The 16,901-nt window shown below is 42.4% G+C and overlaps 1 protein-coding gene across 1 annotated transcript in view; it reads right to left on the bottom strand.

The window, feature by feature from the left end:
* LOC307036104 (uncharacterized protein) overlaps positions 1-2,178 on the bottom strand; it is a 73,163-nt gene extending 70,985 nt beyond the window's left edge. The window contains exon 1 of the mRNA XM_079676114.1: positions 563-2,178. Within this exon, the coding sequence (XP_079532240.1) occupies positions 563-682 (120 nt within the window). The 5' untranslated portion in view covers positions 683-2,178. The remainder of the gene's footprint in view (positions 1-562) is intronic.
* Positions 2,179-16,901: the final 14,723 nt, after the last annotated feature.

The following is a 16,901-nucleotide window of genomic DNA, read 5'->3' as shown; positions in this document are numbered from 1 at the left end:
TATCGTGCAGCGTTTCTTTGTTGCGTTTGTTTTCGGGGTTTGTGTGTTGTATTTAGTTTGCATCATTTCTGTAAATGCAGCGTTTTTTCTGTTGTATTTGTTTTCAGGGTCTGTTTGTTTTTCATTTACATTTTCATTCACTGAGACCTCACACAGGTAGCAATGGCGGCAGGTGCAGTGGGTGCAGTCACAGCTCTCTTAATACACACAATACTTTTGAACTTTTTAAGACCTGTTGACATAAACCAGCAACAAAACGCACAATATGTGAACAAGGCTGATCTGTTGAGCCAACAAACCCATACAACTCTTGGAAACTTTGGATATGGGAAGCACACTCTAGCGGTGTCTCTCATTTTTCCATCTTTATACAAACGGCTAAAGAAACACTCAAAGCCACAAGCTCGCCTTCAACAAAGTAATGCACTGCTAATCACCATCTGTCTGCTGCTATCTGGAGATATTCATCCGTGCCCTGGTCCATACTAAACTACACCAGAGAATGAAGCCAACATCACGGCTGATGCTACACACAATACACATTTCCAACTGTTTGGCTTACCCCGGGTGTCGGAGCGGCGGATGGCTGCGGGCTGGTTGGGGCTGCGCGGTTCGGGGCTGACCGACAACGACGGACTGCTGCGAGGAGCGGGGGGGACGATGCACCAGCACGGCAAGACATTCATAACACCGCTGTATCTGGGTGTAATAATCCACGTGCATTTGGAAACAGTACAACTCAAAAGGTAAACAGGAAACAGGTGAATCCGGCGATCACGAAGAACAGGAACCGGAGTATCTTTCAAACTGTGAATCACTCAAGGACAGTCTGGGGATCCCAAAGCTAAGCCAAAGGGCCTTTTAGGTGGACATTTGAACATACGAAGCATTAAATCTAAAAGAGATCCAATCCAGCATCTTTTACTGGACTCTAATCTAGACTACCTGTGTTTATCTGAGACCTGGCTTCATGAGTCCGCTCTTACAGCAGCCTTTAACGTGCCCTGTTTTAACATTTACTGGAGAGACAGACGCGGCTCGAAAGGGGGCAGGGTTATGGGAAGCAATATGACACAAGTGGTCTAATGAACTGACAAACACCATGGTTCATGTAACAACTTGGTTGGAACAATGCTGTTTGCAACTAAATATTTGTAAAACAGTATGCATCTTCTTCACCAAAACAAAGTCCTCTTGTGTTGCGCCAGATGTTTTTGTGTCAGGGGAGAGGCTACAGGTGGGGTCACAATACAAATACCTTGGAGTCATGATTGATTCAACACTCAATTTCAAGGCTCAGGTTAAAAAAATATGTAATAGGGTCAAATTCAGTCTGTCGAAATTTAGGTTTACCAGAGATTACATGTCAATTGAGGCATCTCTGATGTACACACACTCTATGGTTCTCTCACACATCACCTACTGTTTAACTACCTGGTCACATGCCAGTACAACAACATTAAAACCACTGGAGTCATTGTACAAAAAAACACTCAAAATACTGGACAAAAAATCAGTTTTTTTCGCATCACTGCCCAATACTCCAAAAATACAACTTGCTAAGCTGGGAAAACCTCATTAAACATGCAAATGCTTGCGTTTTTTACAAGATTGTCAACGGCCTTACCTCACCTCCTCTTAGACAGTTTATTAACATATGCACAACTGCAACTAGGGTAACAAGAGGTGCAGCGAGAGGAGATTGCATTATTCCACTCAGAAAAAGTTATTTCAGTCAGTCTTCATTTTCTGTTAAAGCTGCTCAGCAATGGAACTCAATCCCACCTCCAATCAGAGACCAGACCACATTCACTTTATTTAAATCAAAGCTCAAAATATGGTTTGTGGGGAATCAGCTCTGCCGGCACTGACCCAATCTTCTGCTCTTTACAACCCACTGGCTGTGTTTTAACATGTTCTTTTGTTTTGTTTTGTTTTATTTGTTTTGTTTTAATGTTCTGTATTTTAAATTGTTTTATTTAAGTATCCCAGTAATGTCTGTTGCATGTTTTAAATGCATTGTATTTACTTGTTTAAAATGAAATGTGTTTTAGGTTGACTTTTAAAATCTGTCCAGGGACTACAGATGAAAAATAGCCTCTTGGCTAACTCTGGCACATTTACAGAAATGTTCATTAATGTGCACTGTCCCTGTTAAATAAATGAATAAATAAAATAAAAATAAAATGTCATTATTTACACCTGTTTCCTGCTAATGTATGCGTTTTGGGCCGTTGTTCCGCGTTTGCACCTGCCGGCCACCGTAAGTACAAGATCTGTGTGCTTCTACTTTTACTCAAGTACAAGACCTGAGTACTTCTACTTTTACTCAAGTACAATATCTGAGTACTTCTACTTTTACTCTAGTACAAGATCTGTGTGCTTCTACTTTTACTCAAGTACAAGACCTGAGTACTTCTACTTTTACTCTAGTACAAGATCTGAGTGATTCTACTTTTACTCAAGTACAAGACCTGAGTACTTCTACTTTTACTCAAGTACAAGACCTGAGTACTTCTACTTTTACTCTAGTACAAGATCTGTGTGCTTCTACTTTTACTCAAGTACAAGACCTGAGTGCTTCTACTTTTACTCAAGTACAAGACCTGAGTACTTCTAATTTTACTCAAGTACAAGATCTGTGTGCTTCTACTTTTACTCTAGTACAAGACCTGAGTACTTCTACTTTTATTCTAGTACAAGATCTGAGTGCTTCTACTTTTACTCAAGCACAATATATACTTATACAACCTCTGTTTATAGCCTATGAAAAACACTATTAGAAATAGAAGGCTAAAGCTAACGTTAGCAGATAGTGACAATGTAGGCTAGCTAGCTAGCTCAACGATTCCTTAAATAATATTGCCACAGAAAAACTTTTCAGTTCACATCACGCTCTGCCGCTCCGACAGGGAGCTCTGCTCTGAACACCTGACCGGCCCGTTCTAACAGCTGTTCACCAGTGGTCCAGTCTGTGCCACAGTGACTCCGGACGCACAGTTAATATTAACGAACGCACCCGTAGGTAATGTAGCTGCTGAAGCTATACCATCATCTCGGAGCAGCAGAGCCTTATTATACATCCATGAGCAGAACCGACAGGCAGGAAGACTTGAGCACACAGCTCGCACTTCATTATAATATATAAAAAAAGAACACCATGCGTGTCATGATGGCACATAACAGCTCACGGCCGCAGATTACTCCGGGTCCCAGACCCCCCCATACCCCAAAAATATTTTTATTGCAGATCTACATGAATCACACAAACGACCTATTTTGGATTCAAAACGGCGAATTTCTCCGAAAGGTGACAAGTTTGCAACACTGAACATAGACAGAGCACAACTGAAACATAACATCTTAAACGATGTGACAACATAATACACTTTTTGGGGATGCAGCTTGGGATGTGAGGAGTGAGGGACACGGCTTAGAACGGGCGTGTCGCCTGGCAGGACAGGAGGGTGTAGGCACCAGTCTGCCTTGATCTATGAATTCATATCCGTGACACTCACTGCTGCCCACAGCTGTTTTATAGAAGGAAAACCTCCTTCATTTCGTGAAAGTGTTTTAACCACACACACCTCTACACACACACACACACACACACACACACACACACACACACACACACACACACACACACACACACACACACACACACACACACACACACACACACACACACACACACACACACACACAATTGACATGAAATCACTGACAAATATGAATATACTGTATTCAATTTCATTAAAACGTTATTAACGTGCCTAAACTCAGTAATTCACTAAAAATATTTATATTTTAATGGAGCCTCGTCAGCAGATCTGGATCCCAAAGCGTAGCGGAGGGATCTTGATCAGCATGAAGGGTGTTATTTTCCCCATAAGGAACAAGTCGCTGCAAATTATCCCACTTATTACATGGCCACATTCTCAACAAAGTAACGACATGACTCCCAATATTAATTGAAATGCTTTTATGAATTTAGAAAATGTTTTTATTGATTTAAAAAATAATTGTATGTATTGATTTAAATTGACATGCATCCGCTAAGAAAAATAGTCCATTGTTACCGTTTTTTAAACAGTCTGAATGAAACGGCAGCTCTCAGCTGTGTATTTACACAACTAATGGCCCATCAACCAGAACTCTCTCCCCCCACCCCCCCCTGATCTTTCTTCTCCAGCAGCTAAGTTAACTATAGGTTACTCTGAGTGACAAGCTTGCAGTTAGACACAACACTGTCATTGCAAGTGACCCTCAGTTAGTTGACTTTTATGTTCAACTGCTAAATTCGTTACTGATAAAAAAGGGCTTCTACTGTACCTAATTACCTTAACACTAGAACCGCCAGAGGTTCTTTATAGGCCTACCTAAACCCGTCAAATCCCGCTATTAGAATGCAATTTTTAACAACATAGGGTGCTACATAACACACTTTCAGGAAAAGTCACGGACTGGGAGACTTTCATATTTTATTGAAAAAAAGTTACATTGCACACACACAACACACATCACACAAATTGACCCGATTGGCGGTTCTAGTGTTAAATAAACTCACTAATTAATGAAACCAGTTCAATACGCATTATTCTTATTCTTATCATTCTTTATGAGCGCAGAAATAGCCTTAAAATCAGATCTGTTTTTTAAATGAAATCTGACGGCAGGCAGTTAGCTCTGATCACGTATGATAAATGCGCCACACCTAATCGCTGGCCATTCAGCCACAGAGCTCCCTCTATACAAATCCAACTGTAGACGGTGTGAAAGCACCTATGAGACCCTCCAGAAAAACGCGGGCAAAAATCCTTGATTATGCGGGCTAAATTCCTTGATTATGAGGGCTAAAATCCTTGATAATGCGATTAAACATGCGGGGTTTTTATGTGATTTTATGCGGTGAAATTGCGGGAAGTTGCGAAATATGCGGAAAGTTGCGAAATATGCTAAATATGCGGGAAAAAATAATAACAAGTTTTTTAAATATTGGGCTGTCTTATTTATTCTCTCTCACACACAACCTGCTACTAACGTTAAACCCCTTTACTATTCAATTAAACAAATTCAATGTTTATTTATTGTAAAAGCAATTGGGCTATTTTAATCTCACACACACACACCCCCCCCCCCCCCCCCACACACACACACACACACACTTCTCCGCCTCATTCTGTTTTAATTTACTCGTTCATTATCTGACCAGCTTCAATCTTGTAGGCTACTCACTTCGTTTCTTGTAGCCCTCGAAAGGGTTTTGGAGGTTGATGCCTCGGTGAACGTGAGTTGTTTGGCTTTCTTGTCCGCAGCAGCAGAAAGCATTTTCGAATGTTTGAATGAATCAAAGTGGGTCGTCACCGTCAATTTTCTCTTATGCTCCAACACACAGATGCACAGGGTGCAGAATAGTTTCCCCCCACTTTTTGCCCGGTCTTTAGTAGAAATGTTCGTCGGTAAATGAGATGGATTAGATTTTTTCATCTTAGTGTTTTCTCTATCGTGTGAGCTCCACACGTTCACTCGATACAGTGTTGTTTACATTCTGTGATGCGCGAGCTGATGACGTCAAGACGAGTTAACTTTTTTTTTTCTCAACTTTGTGTGGAAAAATGCGGGGATTATGCGGCCTTTGATAAATATGCGGCCTTTTAAAAATCTGCGCCATTTTGCTGATTATGCGGTAAATTCTGCGATCACAGAATCGCGTTTTTTTGGAGGGTCTAACGGTTATTCAACTACACATTCAGTTGGGCCAGATTTTATAACTACAAAATTCAGCTGGGCCAGACATTCAGCGGCCTGTAAAAAGCGGGTAGTGACACATTTTAAACCAACAAATATTACTGCGATGAAAAACATGCAATTTTTATTAATTGTTCATCTAATAAAAGGTACGTCAAAAAGTGCATAAAAAACAACAAATTAGCATTAATTTAACAGAATCTGAAAAAAAAGTGCACAGTTGTAGCATTACATTTGTTTGCTTTCGAAGTCAAATATTCAGGTTATTTTTTTTGAACCAGGCACATCACAAAGTGCATTTACTGAATACAATAATAGCAGTCTTAATAAATGTCCTCACATACAAAGAAAACAGCTAAAGAGCTCCAATGCAACACAAAGAGGTAGTACTGTAGCAATACCATTTTTTCACTTTTCAAGTAATAACAAAAAAATCATACGTTTTGGTCACATTTGACCCAGACACATTACAAAGTGCATTTAAATGAATACAGAAAGAACTGTCAAACCTTCAGTGCACAAACCCATAACAAGGGATACGGGTAAGTATATGAATGAATACTACACTACACGTCTACTATAGTAAACTAGGTGCTTACTATCACCTCATTTCTGATTTGTCATCGCTGACTTTGTCAATGGGAGAAGGGACATTTTTTGTTTTGAACAAGAGCAGTGATTTGTGGCTCATAGGATGTCAATGCAATCCTAAGACATTGGGGAAGAGTGCTGTCAGTCAGGGAGCAGTGAGTGCTACTTTTGATTGAGTTCATGTGTGAAAAGCTTGATTCACATGTGTATGTTGATCCAAACATACTGAGCACACAGATCGCTACTTTCTGAACGTTAGGGAACTGCTGTTTTTTGAAATCACTCCAAAACTTCGCTGGTCCGTTAGTGCGCTGCATGTCAATAAGTTCCAGTGTATATTTCCCCTTGTCGATGCAGGGGACCACTTCCTTTGCTCTGGTTGATACGTCCCCCTCTATTGCAACACACCTCTGTGGGCAGAGCAAGTCCATCCAATCGACCGGCAAAGTTCTCTTTCAACCTCGCAATGAAATCTGTCATCACATCCGTGATTTGTGCCGGAGATGGGATGTGTTTAGGGAGCGTCGGAAAATGCAGCATCCGACCCGTCCTCAAGTCGGTCGCGAAAAGGTCCAGCTTGACTTGGATCTGCTCCACAAGATCAATGACCGTTTTGTCTCTGTTTACGCTTCCGAGTTGAGAGAGACATGTTTTAGAGTTGCTATCATAGGACCACCGTTACTAGCACCACTAGATGCACTTTCAAAAAACGTGCTGCGTTGTGGTTTGGTGGTTTCTATGCAACGCGGAGTGTTGCGTTCATGGTCTGTACTAGTGTAGGAATTTGGCTACGGGAGGCTGGGCCACTCGGGAGTTGGTTCCGGGCCGCATCTGGCCCGCGGGCCGCCAGTTGAATAGGCCTGGTCTAACCTATTGTTTTAAATAATGGTCGGAATGTGACCTGTGAGCCTTCTGAATTACCGTGGGACAGCACATTCTAAACTAAAATGTTCAATCAATAAAACATCTTATCTTATCTTATCTTAATAATATCTTCATATTAATAATAATAATAAATCATACAGTATGTGTCCGAAAGGGAGCAGGAGGAAGCAAAAACAAAAATATACAAAAAATATACTTCATATTAAAGCAAACGATTGTAAAGGTAAAAGTATGAGCATAACAAATAAAGAAGTGTAATGTAAACATTTACATTATTATTATTATTATTTAATATATAAAGACTATATATTATTGAATTACAAGATTAGATATACTTTAGTTGATCTAAAATATTGATGTGTTCAAATGCTCTTCAAAACACAACTGAAAGTCCATGAAACTTGTCTTTCTGTATTTGTGAATGAAGCGCCATCTCCTGGTTAAAACCTGAAATTTAAAATCTGGCAACGCCCTCTTGGAAAATAGTGGGAGGGCTTAACATTCCTCTATACTGGTTTTAGGCGGGTCGTAGGCAGGAAGCTGTAAGCTGGAGTCTGAAATTAGGTGATACATCTGTACACACACAACTTAGCTTTACAGGGCCAAAACGGCAAATACGTCTTATCTTTGCTGTTTTCTGATCAAAAGTTGTGTTCAATGCCATTAAAATAAATACAACGATTCTGAAGGTAAATCCAATGTCTCTGTGTCACTTTGAGATTGTAGCAGGATGAGAGTCCTAAACACCTGTAAAGTATATTCTCCTCGTTTGGCTCTTGTGAGCATATCACCACCAGGGGGCACCCTATAAAAGGGCAGAGTTTTCTAGCTGGCTGTCTCTTGTTTATTGGTACACAGACCCGCCCCACTTGCGTGTTTGCCGTGTTTGCTTCCGCCAGGTATGTTGCAGTAGCATTGCTCGCTTCAGGAAAGGTTGCCAGCGTATTGATATTTAGCCCTGCTTTGCCTCACCTAGTGGAGGATATTAAAGTCCATGTAATGTCCAAAATAAATGTTATTCTGTGTTAATAAATCGCTTCATCACTTTCCACTGTTTCATTTGACATATCAACATCAATGATTCTTTCCATAAATACCCCCCAAATAACATGAAATGTGTGCCACTTTCCCGTGTTATTCCGCTCCGGTAGCGAAAAGCTTGCCAGCCATTAACCCAGCTGTGTGACGTCACACGTGGCAAACACCAGCCTCGTCTGGATTGTTTGTTTTGTATCCTTCCGCTATTTTCGCTCAACATATGTGTAACCGGACCTCGCTAAACTTTTTTGATCTAACAATTCATGATGGGGAAGCGATGTGTAGTTGTGAGCTGTGAATGTTTCCTGATTGCTATAAACATTGATCATGGGTGCTGGAAGATTGTGCACAAAACTCGGGTCAGAATTAAGTTACTACAGGTGTTATGCCAGCTTGAGCTAAATGTCACCAGAGTACATTGAACTTGCCTAGCGACTGAAATATATAAAAGTTGAAGTGAAATAAGTAAGGCCAAAAATGAATTACGTCTGAATATCTTTATTATTTTTACCACTTTTAATTATTTGTGGGCTCGCACATATACCAAAATAGACTAATGTACACTGCAATAAAGATAAAATGTTACAAGTGAAAAATTAACAAAAGAACCCTTTTTTATTTATCAAACAGTAAATTAATACAATCTTACAAATTTGTGATTTGGAAAATGTTGTTATATTTACATGTTTCTTTGGAAAAATAATATTGTAAATGATGTACTTTGTAAATGATTTACATCATGCGAAACCATTTTAACCAGTTCAGCTGCATGACTTATGTCAAATTACAGATTTGGCCATTGAAATCCCTGATAGCGGCCTCCCGGTTCAGGGTAAGTCTTCCGTATCTCGGTTACAGCACATGCAGGCAGCGGGACTCTGATTTTTGGGCCGAGTACACCCCAGCACCAACGTACAAACTGTCAATAAGCTGTATATCGATGCTTCCTAATGAAAAAAAAGTATACAGATTATAAATATATTTGGAGAAGAATAACATGTTATGTAGTACTATTATGTAGCAATGGTTACAAATTGGCTTATAACATGATATTTGTATTTTACTTGTACAAAATAAATATGAGGTTATACATGACTGCTTGACAGAATCATAGACCTCTTATATATTTCCTCACATGTGTAGTTGTTTCTTTTCCCAAGCATACATTGAACTTGCATACACAGAAAAAATAAAAGCCAAGCTGTTTTTGACTGCTTGAAAGAGTTTAATGGTATCTTTAAAAGTGTACCATATCTGACTAAAAGTATTATATGAAAGCAAAGCTGCGGGGTCAATCAATATTTACTTACTGGTGTAGTGGGCCATCAACTGCTCTGTGTTGTTGTTTGTATTGAAGATATGCTATTTTCAGTGTCCAAACACTGAGACAGCCTTCTCTAAAGCCTGGGTGGCTAATAATGCACCTTGATTTCTTGTCGGTGTCTTCTATCTGGCAGAGTCCTGCACGGGTCTGATTTTCAAGACCCGCTCCCGCCCCGCACCCGTGACGTGCAGTACCGAACCCGCCCCGCTACCCGCACATATTGCCAATTAGTTCCGCAACCCGACCCGACCCGCCGGCACATGATCCGCAACCCGACCCGAACCCGCATATATATAAGCAGTGACAACGTGCAATTATTAACACACGCAGTTGCATATTTGGCTCAAAAAGCCTGGGATGTTGTTTATTTTCTCCATCTAGGATGACACCAAAAGCCTCCCAGACGTTGGATTTCGCTCTTGAGGAAGAGTTATTGAAAATGCTGTATTCTCCGCTATAGAGAGCTTCACCTCAGCCATTCAGAATGTGGTGCGCTCAGCAGCAGATAGATGCACTGCAGAGGTTATGATTATGCTCGGTACCACGGAGGAGAGGTCTGAGGATTTAAACATTAAACTAAATTATTATTGTTTAAATATATTTATTATGCAACACCCGCAACCGGACCCGCATCATCTTTGTTTTACCCAGAAGCGAACCCGGAAAAAAGCGTTTGAAAAAATACCACCCACAAATCACCTTTTTTGCGGGTCACCCGTCGGGTACCCGCGGATACCCGACCCGATGCAGGACTCTGCTATCTGGTCAGTAGGTTGCAAACTGTCTATTTGTTCCATCACCTGCCAGATCTCTCTACAGCATACACATTCATCTGCAGTGGGCATGCTTTCACAGCATTGACATGTACACCTGAATATTGTACATAACATTAAAAAACAAAACAATATCTGCCGGACGTGTGAGGAACAGATGACAAATTAAGATCGACATTTAGTGCAGGTCAAATTAAATAAAACAGAATTTACCATTCAGTATTGCCGACTCGAGTCTCGCCGGCTGCGGAATCCGCTTCTCTTTCACAAGTTTCTGCCTCGTTGTTCGATTGCTGGGCAGGAGGCTCGTACTTATAAGGCAAGATGCCTTGAAGTGAAAGGCTAGCTGGTTCACTCTCTACTTCTGTAACTGAATCCAGATAACCCACCGAATCTGAGCTTGAATGATCGCTGTCGCTGTCGCTGTCTGAAGTTATCGCGTTGATTGCCATTTGGACTGATTTGATCAAATGGCAATGTTTGCCACGTGTGACGTCACCGCTCGTTCGGGAGTGATCGGGGGCGTACTCGGCAAACTTCGGAACCAACATCGGTTTTTAACGTATATGTCATTTAATTATGACGAAACTTTAAACATTTTTATTTATTTTTATTCTGGTGATATCTAAACTACATGTTAAAAAACACCTGTGTTAGATGCATTACATGGCCTTTAAGGGACATCTGCTGTTTTGCTTCACCGGAGAAAGTATGTTTATCGGCAGTGACGTCACAACTGCTGTTGATCCTGCCTAGATGTTTGGGTTACCGTTACCACATTGTTGCTTCTGATTGCTGCTTCTGGCCAGCTTTGCGTCGCCTACTGCGGAGGCTCGCTCACCAGTTAAAGTGCTGCTTTAACTGCACGCCTTCCTGCTGCCTTGCTTGGGCCGACACTCAAAGTGTGGAAGTCACTAAACTCTGGGGCTAACTCCCTCTATAACTTGGCCAACTTGATTTAAATTTGTTTGTTTATTTTATTCTAGTTAATTGTTTATTTTGTTTAACTGAACCTTTTCTCTTGTGATTTGTTTTATTCTTAAATGTTTACACAAGTTATCATCTGCTTATGAGAACATATTTGATATGGTGTTTGTTTATTACTTTGATTTACGTATTTAGCCGCCATTAACTGCGTTTCCCTCTTTGTTTCCCTACTTATGGCGCATTTCCACTGCAGCGGGTAGCCCAGTTTAAGCATCCTTAATCGTCCTCAAGCGGCCAGGCCAGTTTTTGGTGGCCTTTCCATATAGCATAGTACCGGCTAGCGGGTACTTTTTCCCTCTTTTTCCGGCCCCATAAAATCGTGATTCTATCAGGCCAGGGCCAGGGCTGAACTAGTTACGTCAACAATCTCGACTGCTGATTGGTCAGAGAGAATTGTCACAAGATCGCGCGCAAGATCATCCCTAGCGTCGCATATATATCTAGAAGCAAGCTTGCAGCATTTTTATTCACAGCATTTTTGTAAACGGAGGGTCTACAAAAACGGCAACGTCAAAGAAAAGCACACCGTGGTCGACCGAGGAGGTGACAACGTTCCTACATCTCATTGGGGATGATAAAATCCAGAGGGAGCTCGAAGGTACCCTCACTTCTAACAAAGAAGTCTATTTTATCCTTACATTAATGGTCGACAACCCATGCTTTTATGGAGCCCCGAAGAGCTACATAGCTAGCTAAGGCAGATAGCCTAGGCAGATAGCCTTAGCTAGAGCTATTGTTTGCTAACACCATATGTGCCATTGTTTACGTTCAGTTTTTCTTTTCTATAGTTGTTGTTGCTATTTAGTATTGTGCTGCAGTAGTTTGTGGAATTAACAAGTCATTTTGCGGTTCTAGATGATTACATTGGGACTAGTGAGGAGGAACATTCCCGAACAACGGGTGATGGCAGTGTTCCGTCCACAACATCGTCATCGAATCCAGAACGGACCCCAACTCGACCACAGACACCAGCCGAAGAACCGACACCAACTCAACCAACAACGCCGAGTGCCATCACAACAGCGTGTGGTTCTAGGTGAGAAATATTTCAATTTCAAGTCAATTTTTTTTTTAAACCTTGGATCATCCATCGTCAGTAATTAAAATAAGCTATACCACTGTGTGGAAATGCTCTGTTACAATTAAAGTCTTAGCTCGTAAGCACAGTTGTGTGTGACATCCTATCATATACATATATTTATATTCATTATCAACAGGCTGGACATAATGTAATTCACTTTCACAATCATTGTAAACATCTAGGGCCAGAACTTTCTTTAGTTCATCCTTACTGTTATTCTTTTTATACATGTTATTCTTATATCCTTGTGTGACCTGTGCCTGTCCTGTGTTTTTTCCTTATTGCTAATTATTATCTTATTGTCAACCAGGCAAGAGGAAACGAGGAGACGAGGATCGGGCCAAGCAGGAACGGCACCATGAACAGCACATGGCCCATCAGGAACGGCACTTGGACTGGGCCAAAGCGTCTGCTGAGCGGAGATGGGAGTTGGATGCGGCCTTGAGAAGGGAGGAGGCCGTCTTGAGAAGGGAGGAGGCCGCTCAAGCAGAGACCTTCAACCTAGCCTTCCTGCGCACTCTTGGTGAGGTGCTAGGGGGACTGGGCAGCCGACTGGGCAGCCGACGTGGCAGCCGACGTGGCAGCCGACGTGGCAGCCGACGTTGCAGCCAACGTGGCCCGTCTCCTCCGTGATACTACAAATAACCTTAATAGTTATTGTACATATTATATTTTTTTTATCTAGTTAATTTTTAAATGCAACATTTGTACTTTCTTGTTTATTTATTTTCTTTACATTTACATTTTATTTTTATTTTTACAATGCCATGTATATTTATGCTGGCTGCAATACAGTTTTACATTTTTTATTTGTATTGTTTAATGGCATGCCTTTTTGATACAAACATGTTTTTGTATTGTATACTGCCATCAATAAAGTACTTCTTTGAATTATCTTATCTCTTGTTGATAATGAATTGCACCCAACAGAAAAAAATCTGATTCACATAATCTTGATTTAGAGAAGATATAAACATACATGAATTTATAAAGCAATAACAAACTCCATCAGTTAGGAAAAAGTCCATAAGATAAAAGTTAGTTTTAAGAGATTTAAAGCAAGAAATTGAGTTTGCTAACTTGAGGTCCTCCTCTAAAACATTATTACATGTTTATTTTTTAATGGTATTAAGAATACATGATAAATACATAATACATGTCGTTTTTGTAATGTAGAAATTGGTTCATTGTAATACCCTCGTTCTACTAGACTCAAACAAGACATTCCTTATATTTTTCAAAGACGAAAGAAAAGAAGAAACCTATAACCCATTCAAGCAAGCTTTTAACATGTCTAGAAGAAAGATTGAGGTTATATTTTAATATATTATTTTATGTTGTGGATACTTTAGCCTCCATCCATGTTTGCAATTGTCCACACTATTTTACACTTGCATTTATAGTTTTGCTGTGTTTTACACTTTAGTATGTATGTTTATAGTTAGCTTTGATATTCGCTTAATTTATTAGAAAGATTTTCTTTTCATGATCTGATATTTCCTCAAATGTTCTTATTATGGGGCAGTACTTACTGGTGCTTGAAATTCAAATATTTACTAAATATTCAATTCAGATAACAACATTTTTGTTTAAAACATTTGACAAACATGTTTACGAGAAAAAAAAGATTTATTTATGTTCAATACAATGAATACGACACAATGCATATTTAGGTATTCAGGTAGCGCATCAAACCCTCTCTGATGTCAGTGCCCTCCTCCTCTGCACCTTGAGCCACTGCTACCCCAGGCTCTGCTGCTGCTGGTGTATTCCACCTGTAACGACGAGACGCCGTTACTAGAGCTCACGTTGACATGTGGATATAATCATTGTACTGTGTGGGGTATATTGACGACAACTTCCCTGTTCCCCATGTATGTTGTTGCTGATTGTGTGCACCTGGTAACCTGTGTTGTCTCCTCCCCCCTCACCTGTGTCTAATTGCTCCCCCCCCCACCTGTGTCTTGTTGTGCTAATTGGTGTATAAGTATTTAGGCTCTGTTTTCCCTGTCTGTGGTGAGACTGGTAGTGTGTGTGAGATATTTGTGGCTGCAGGAGGTGTTCAAGGAGAACAGCAGGATTGAGGCTGTGAACTATGTGCACATGATTTTAATAAATGCCCACGTCGGGTTATATTTTTGTACGTTCTGCCTCTGCCTCCTTGCTTGATCGGGCCGCTCAACGGTCGGTCTCACAATTGGTGTCAGAAGTGGGATTCGACCAAGTGAGGAGGTAAAATTGACGAGAGGAAAGAAGAGGGACCAAAGAGAGGAACCGCGGCTGGGGGTGGCTATGCCTGGAACTGAGCAGGGGGCCACGGCTGCTGGAGCGGCAGGAGACAAGAGACAAGCAGCAGGAGATGAGAGACAAGCAGCAGGAGAAGGGAGACAAGCAGGAGGAGCAGCGTTTGCAGGCCGAGGAGGCGCACAAGGACCCACGAGGAGTCTACAGAACCTGGGTCGTGCTAGAGGCAGACCAACGCCTTACAACAGGCCAAAACAGCTTCCGGATAAGTGGCAGCACGACATGTTTGACAACGTTTGAAAGTGTATCCATGGCCTCAAGGGAGGGATCTAGTGTGTCCATAGCCTCAGGGGAGGGATCTATTCGGTCCATAGCCTCAAGGGAGGGATCTAGTGTGTCCATAGCCTCAGGGGAGAGATATATTAGGTCCATAGCCTCAGGGCAGGGATCTAGTGTGTCCATAGCCTCAGGGGAGGGATATATTAGGTCCATAGCCTCAGGGGAGGGATCTATTATGTCCGTTCTAGTCCAACACACGTCTCATAGGGTGGTACCTGTCCCTGCAACCCTATGACTTTACTGTCCAGTATCGGGCCGGGAAAGCCAACTTGGTGGCAGACTGTCTATCCCGGGTACATGAAAATTGAGGCACTGTGCGCTTTAGGAGAAGAGGGGGGGGAATGTAACGACGAGACGCCGTTACTAGAGCTCACGTGGACATGTGGATATAATCATTGTACTGTGTGGGGTATATTGACGACAACTTCCCTGTTCCCCATGTATGTTGTTGCTGATTGTGTGCACCTGGTGCCCTGTGTTGTCTTCTCCCCCCTCACCTGTGTCTAATTGCTCCCCCCCACCTGTGTCTTGTTGTGCTAATTAGTGTATAGGTATTTAGGCTCTGTTTTCCCTGTCTGTGGAGAGGCTGGTAGTGTGTGTGAGATCTTTGTGGCTGCAGGAGGTGTTCAAGGAGAACAGCAGGATTGAGGCTGTAAACTATGTGCACATGATTTTAATAAATGCCCACGTCGGGTTATATTTTTGGATGTTCTGCCTCTGCCTCCTTGCTTGGTCGGGCCGCTCAACGGTCAGTCTCACACCACCCATCATCATAGTCCTCTCCATTCCTGCTTGCTGTGATCACTTTCCTTCTTGCTGTGATAACAAGCCACACACCAAGAAACAAGTAAACGATCGCTTCCACATCCTCCATTGTTGTGTGTCTTTTGTGAGTTGTGTCGCATTAAAGATGACGCCACTACAGTTTTACCCAGCGTCGCTCCGCCCAAAAAGCCCGCCAAAAAGCCGATCGCCCCACCTACACTGCGTTGCTACCCCAGGTCCTAAACTGTAATGGAAATGCACCACGGCCTCGGACGGCCAGCGAGGCAGCCCGAGGACTGAGCGAGGACGCTTAGGGACGCTTAAACGGGGCTACCCCGCTGCAGTGGAAATGTGCCATAATTTACTGAGAGCTGAAGGTGGTGGCAACAAGACACAGCTGGGCAGGGGAGGCAGAAACACGAGGGCAACAGGTGAACACAATCAGACAATCAGACACAGGAGGGAAAACACAGGAAGGAAGACAAGACACAGGGAGAACAGAATTGCAAAATAAAACCCATGACAAGACAGATAAAACTAAAATCGTGACATAAAACTAAAATTGTGACAGAACCCCCCATCAAGGGATGGATTTTAGACGTTCAAAACAAAGTCCAACACTTCCAAAAGGGTGGGTGGAAGGGGCCCGGAGGACGGGTTTGGGCTGACAGCCCGGAGGCACGGATGAGGACCAGGAAGGGGTCTCGGGTGGACGACCCGGAGGCAAGGCAGAGGAACAGGAGGTGGTCTCGGGCGGATGGCCCGGTGGCAAGGCAGAGGAACAGGAGGTGGTCTCGGGCAGATGACCGGGGGCAAGGCAGAGGAACAGGAGGTGGTCTCGGGCGGACGGCTCGGGGGCACGTAAGAGGCAGAGAAGCGGCTAAGGCCGGGCACAAGGAAGGACCGGGTTCGCGGCGGAATAGGATCTGGTGTCCGCGGGACACCCGGCAGGACAGAGTTCGTAGCTGACGGAGCTAACGGCATAACAGGAACCAGTGTTGTCCGGACAGGAACCCTGGACAGGACATGGGCTGGTGTCAGTGGGACCCCGGACGGATCGAGGGCTGGTGTTGACGGGACCTCGAACAGGAAAGGATATGGTGTTGGCAGGAAAGGGACTTGA

The sequence above is a fragment of the Notothenia rossii genome (assembly GCF_949606895.1).
Source record: "Notothenia rossii genome assembly, chromosome: 4".
NCBI classification, from domain to species: domain Eukaryota; kingdom Metazoa; phylum Chordata; class Actinopteri; order Perciformes; family Nototheniidae; genus Notothenia; species Notothenia rossii.
This window is presented reverse-complemented; position numbering and strand designations above follow the sequence as displayed.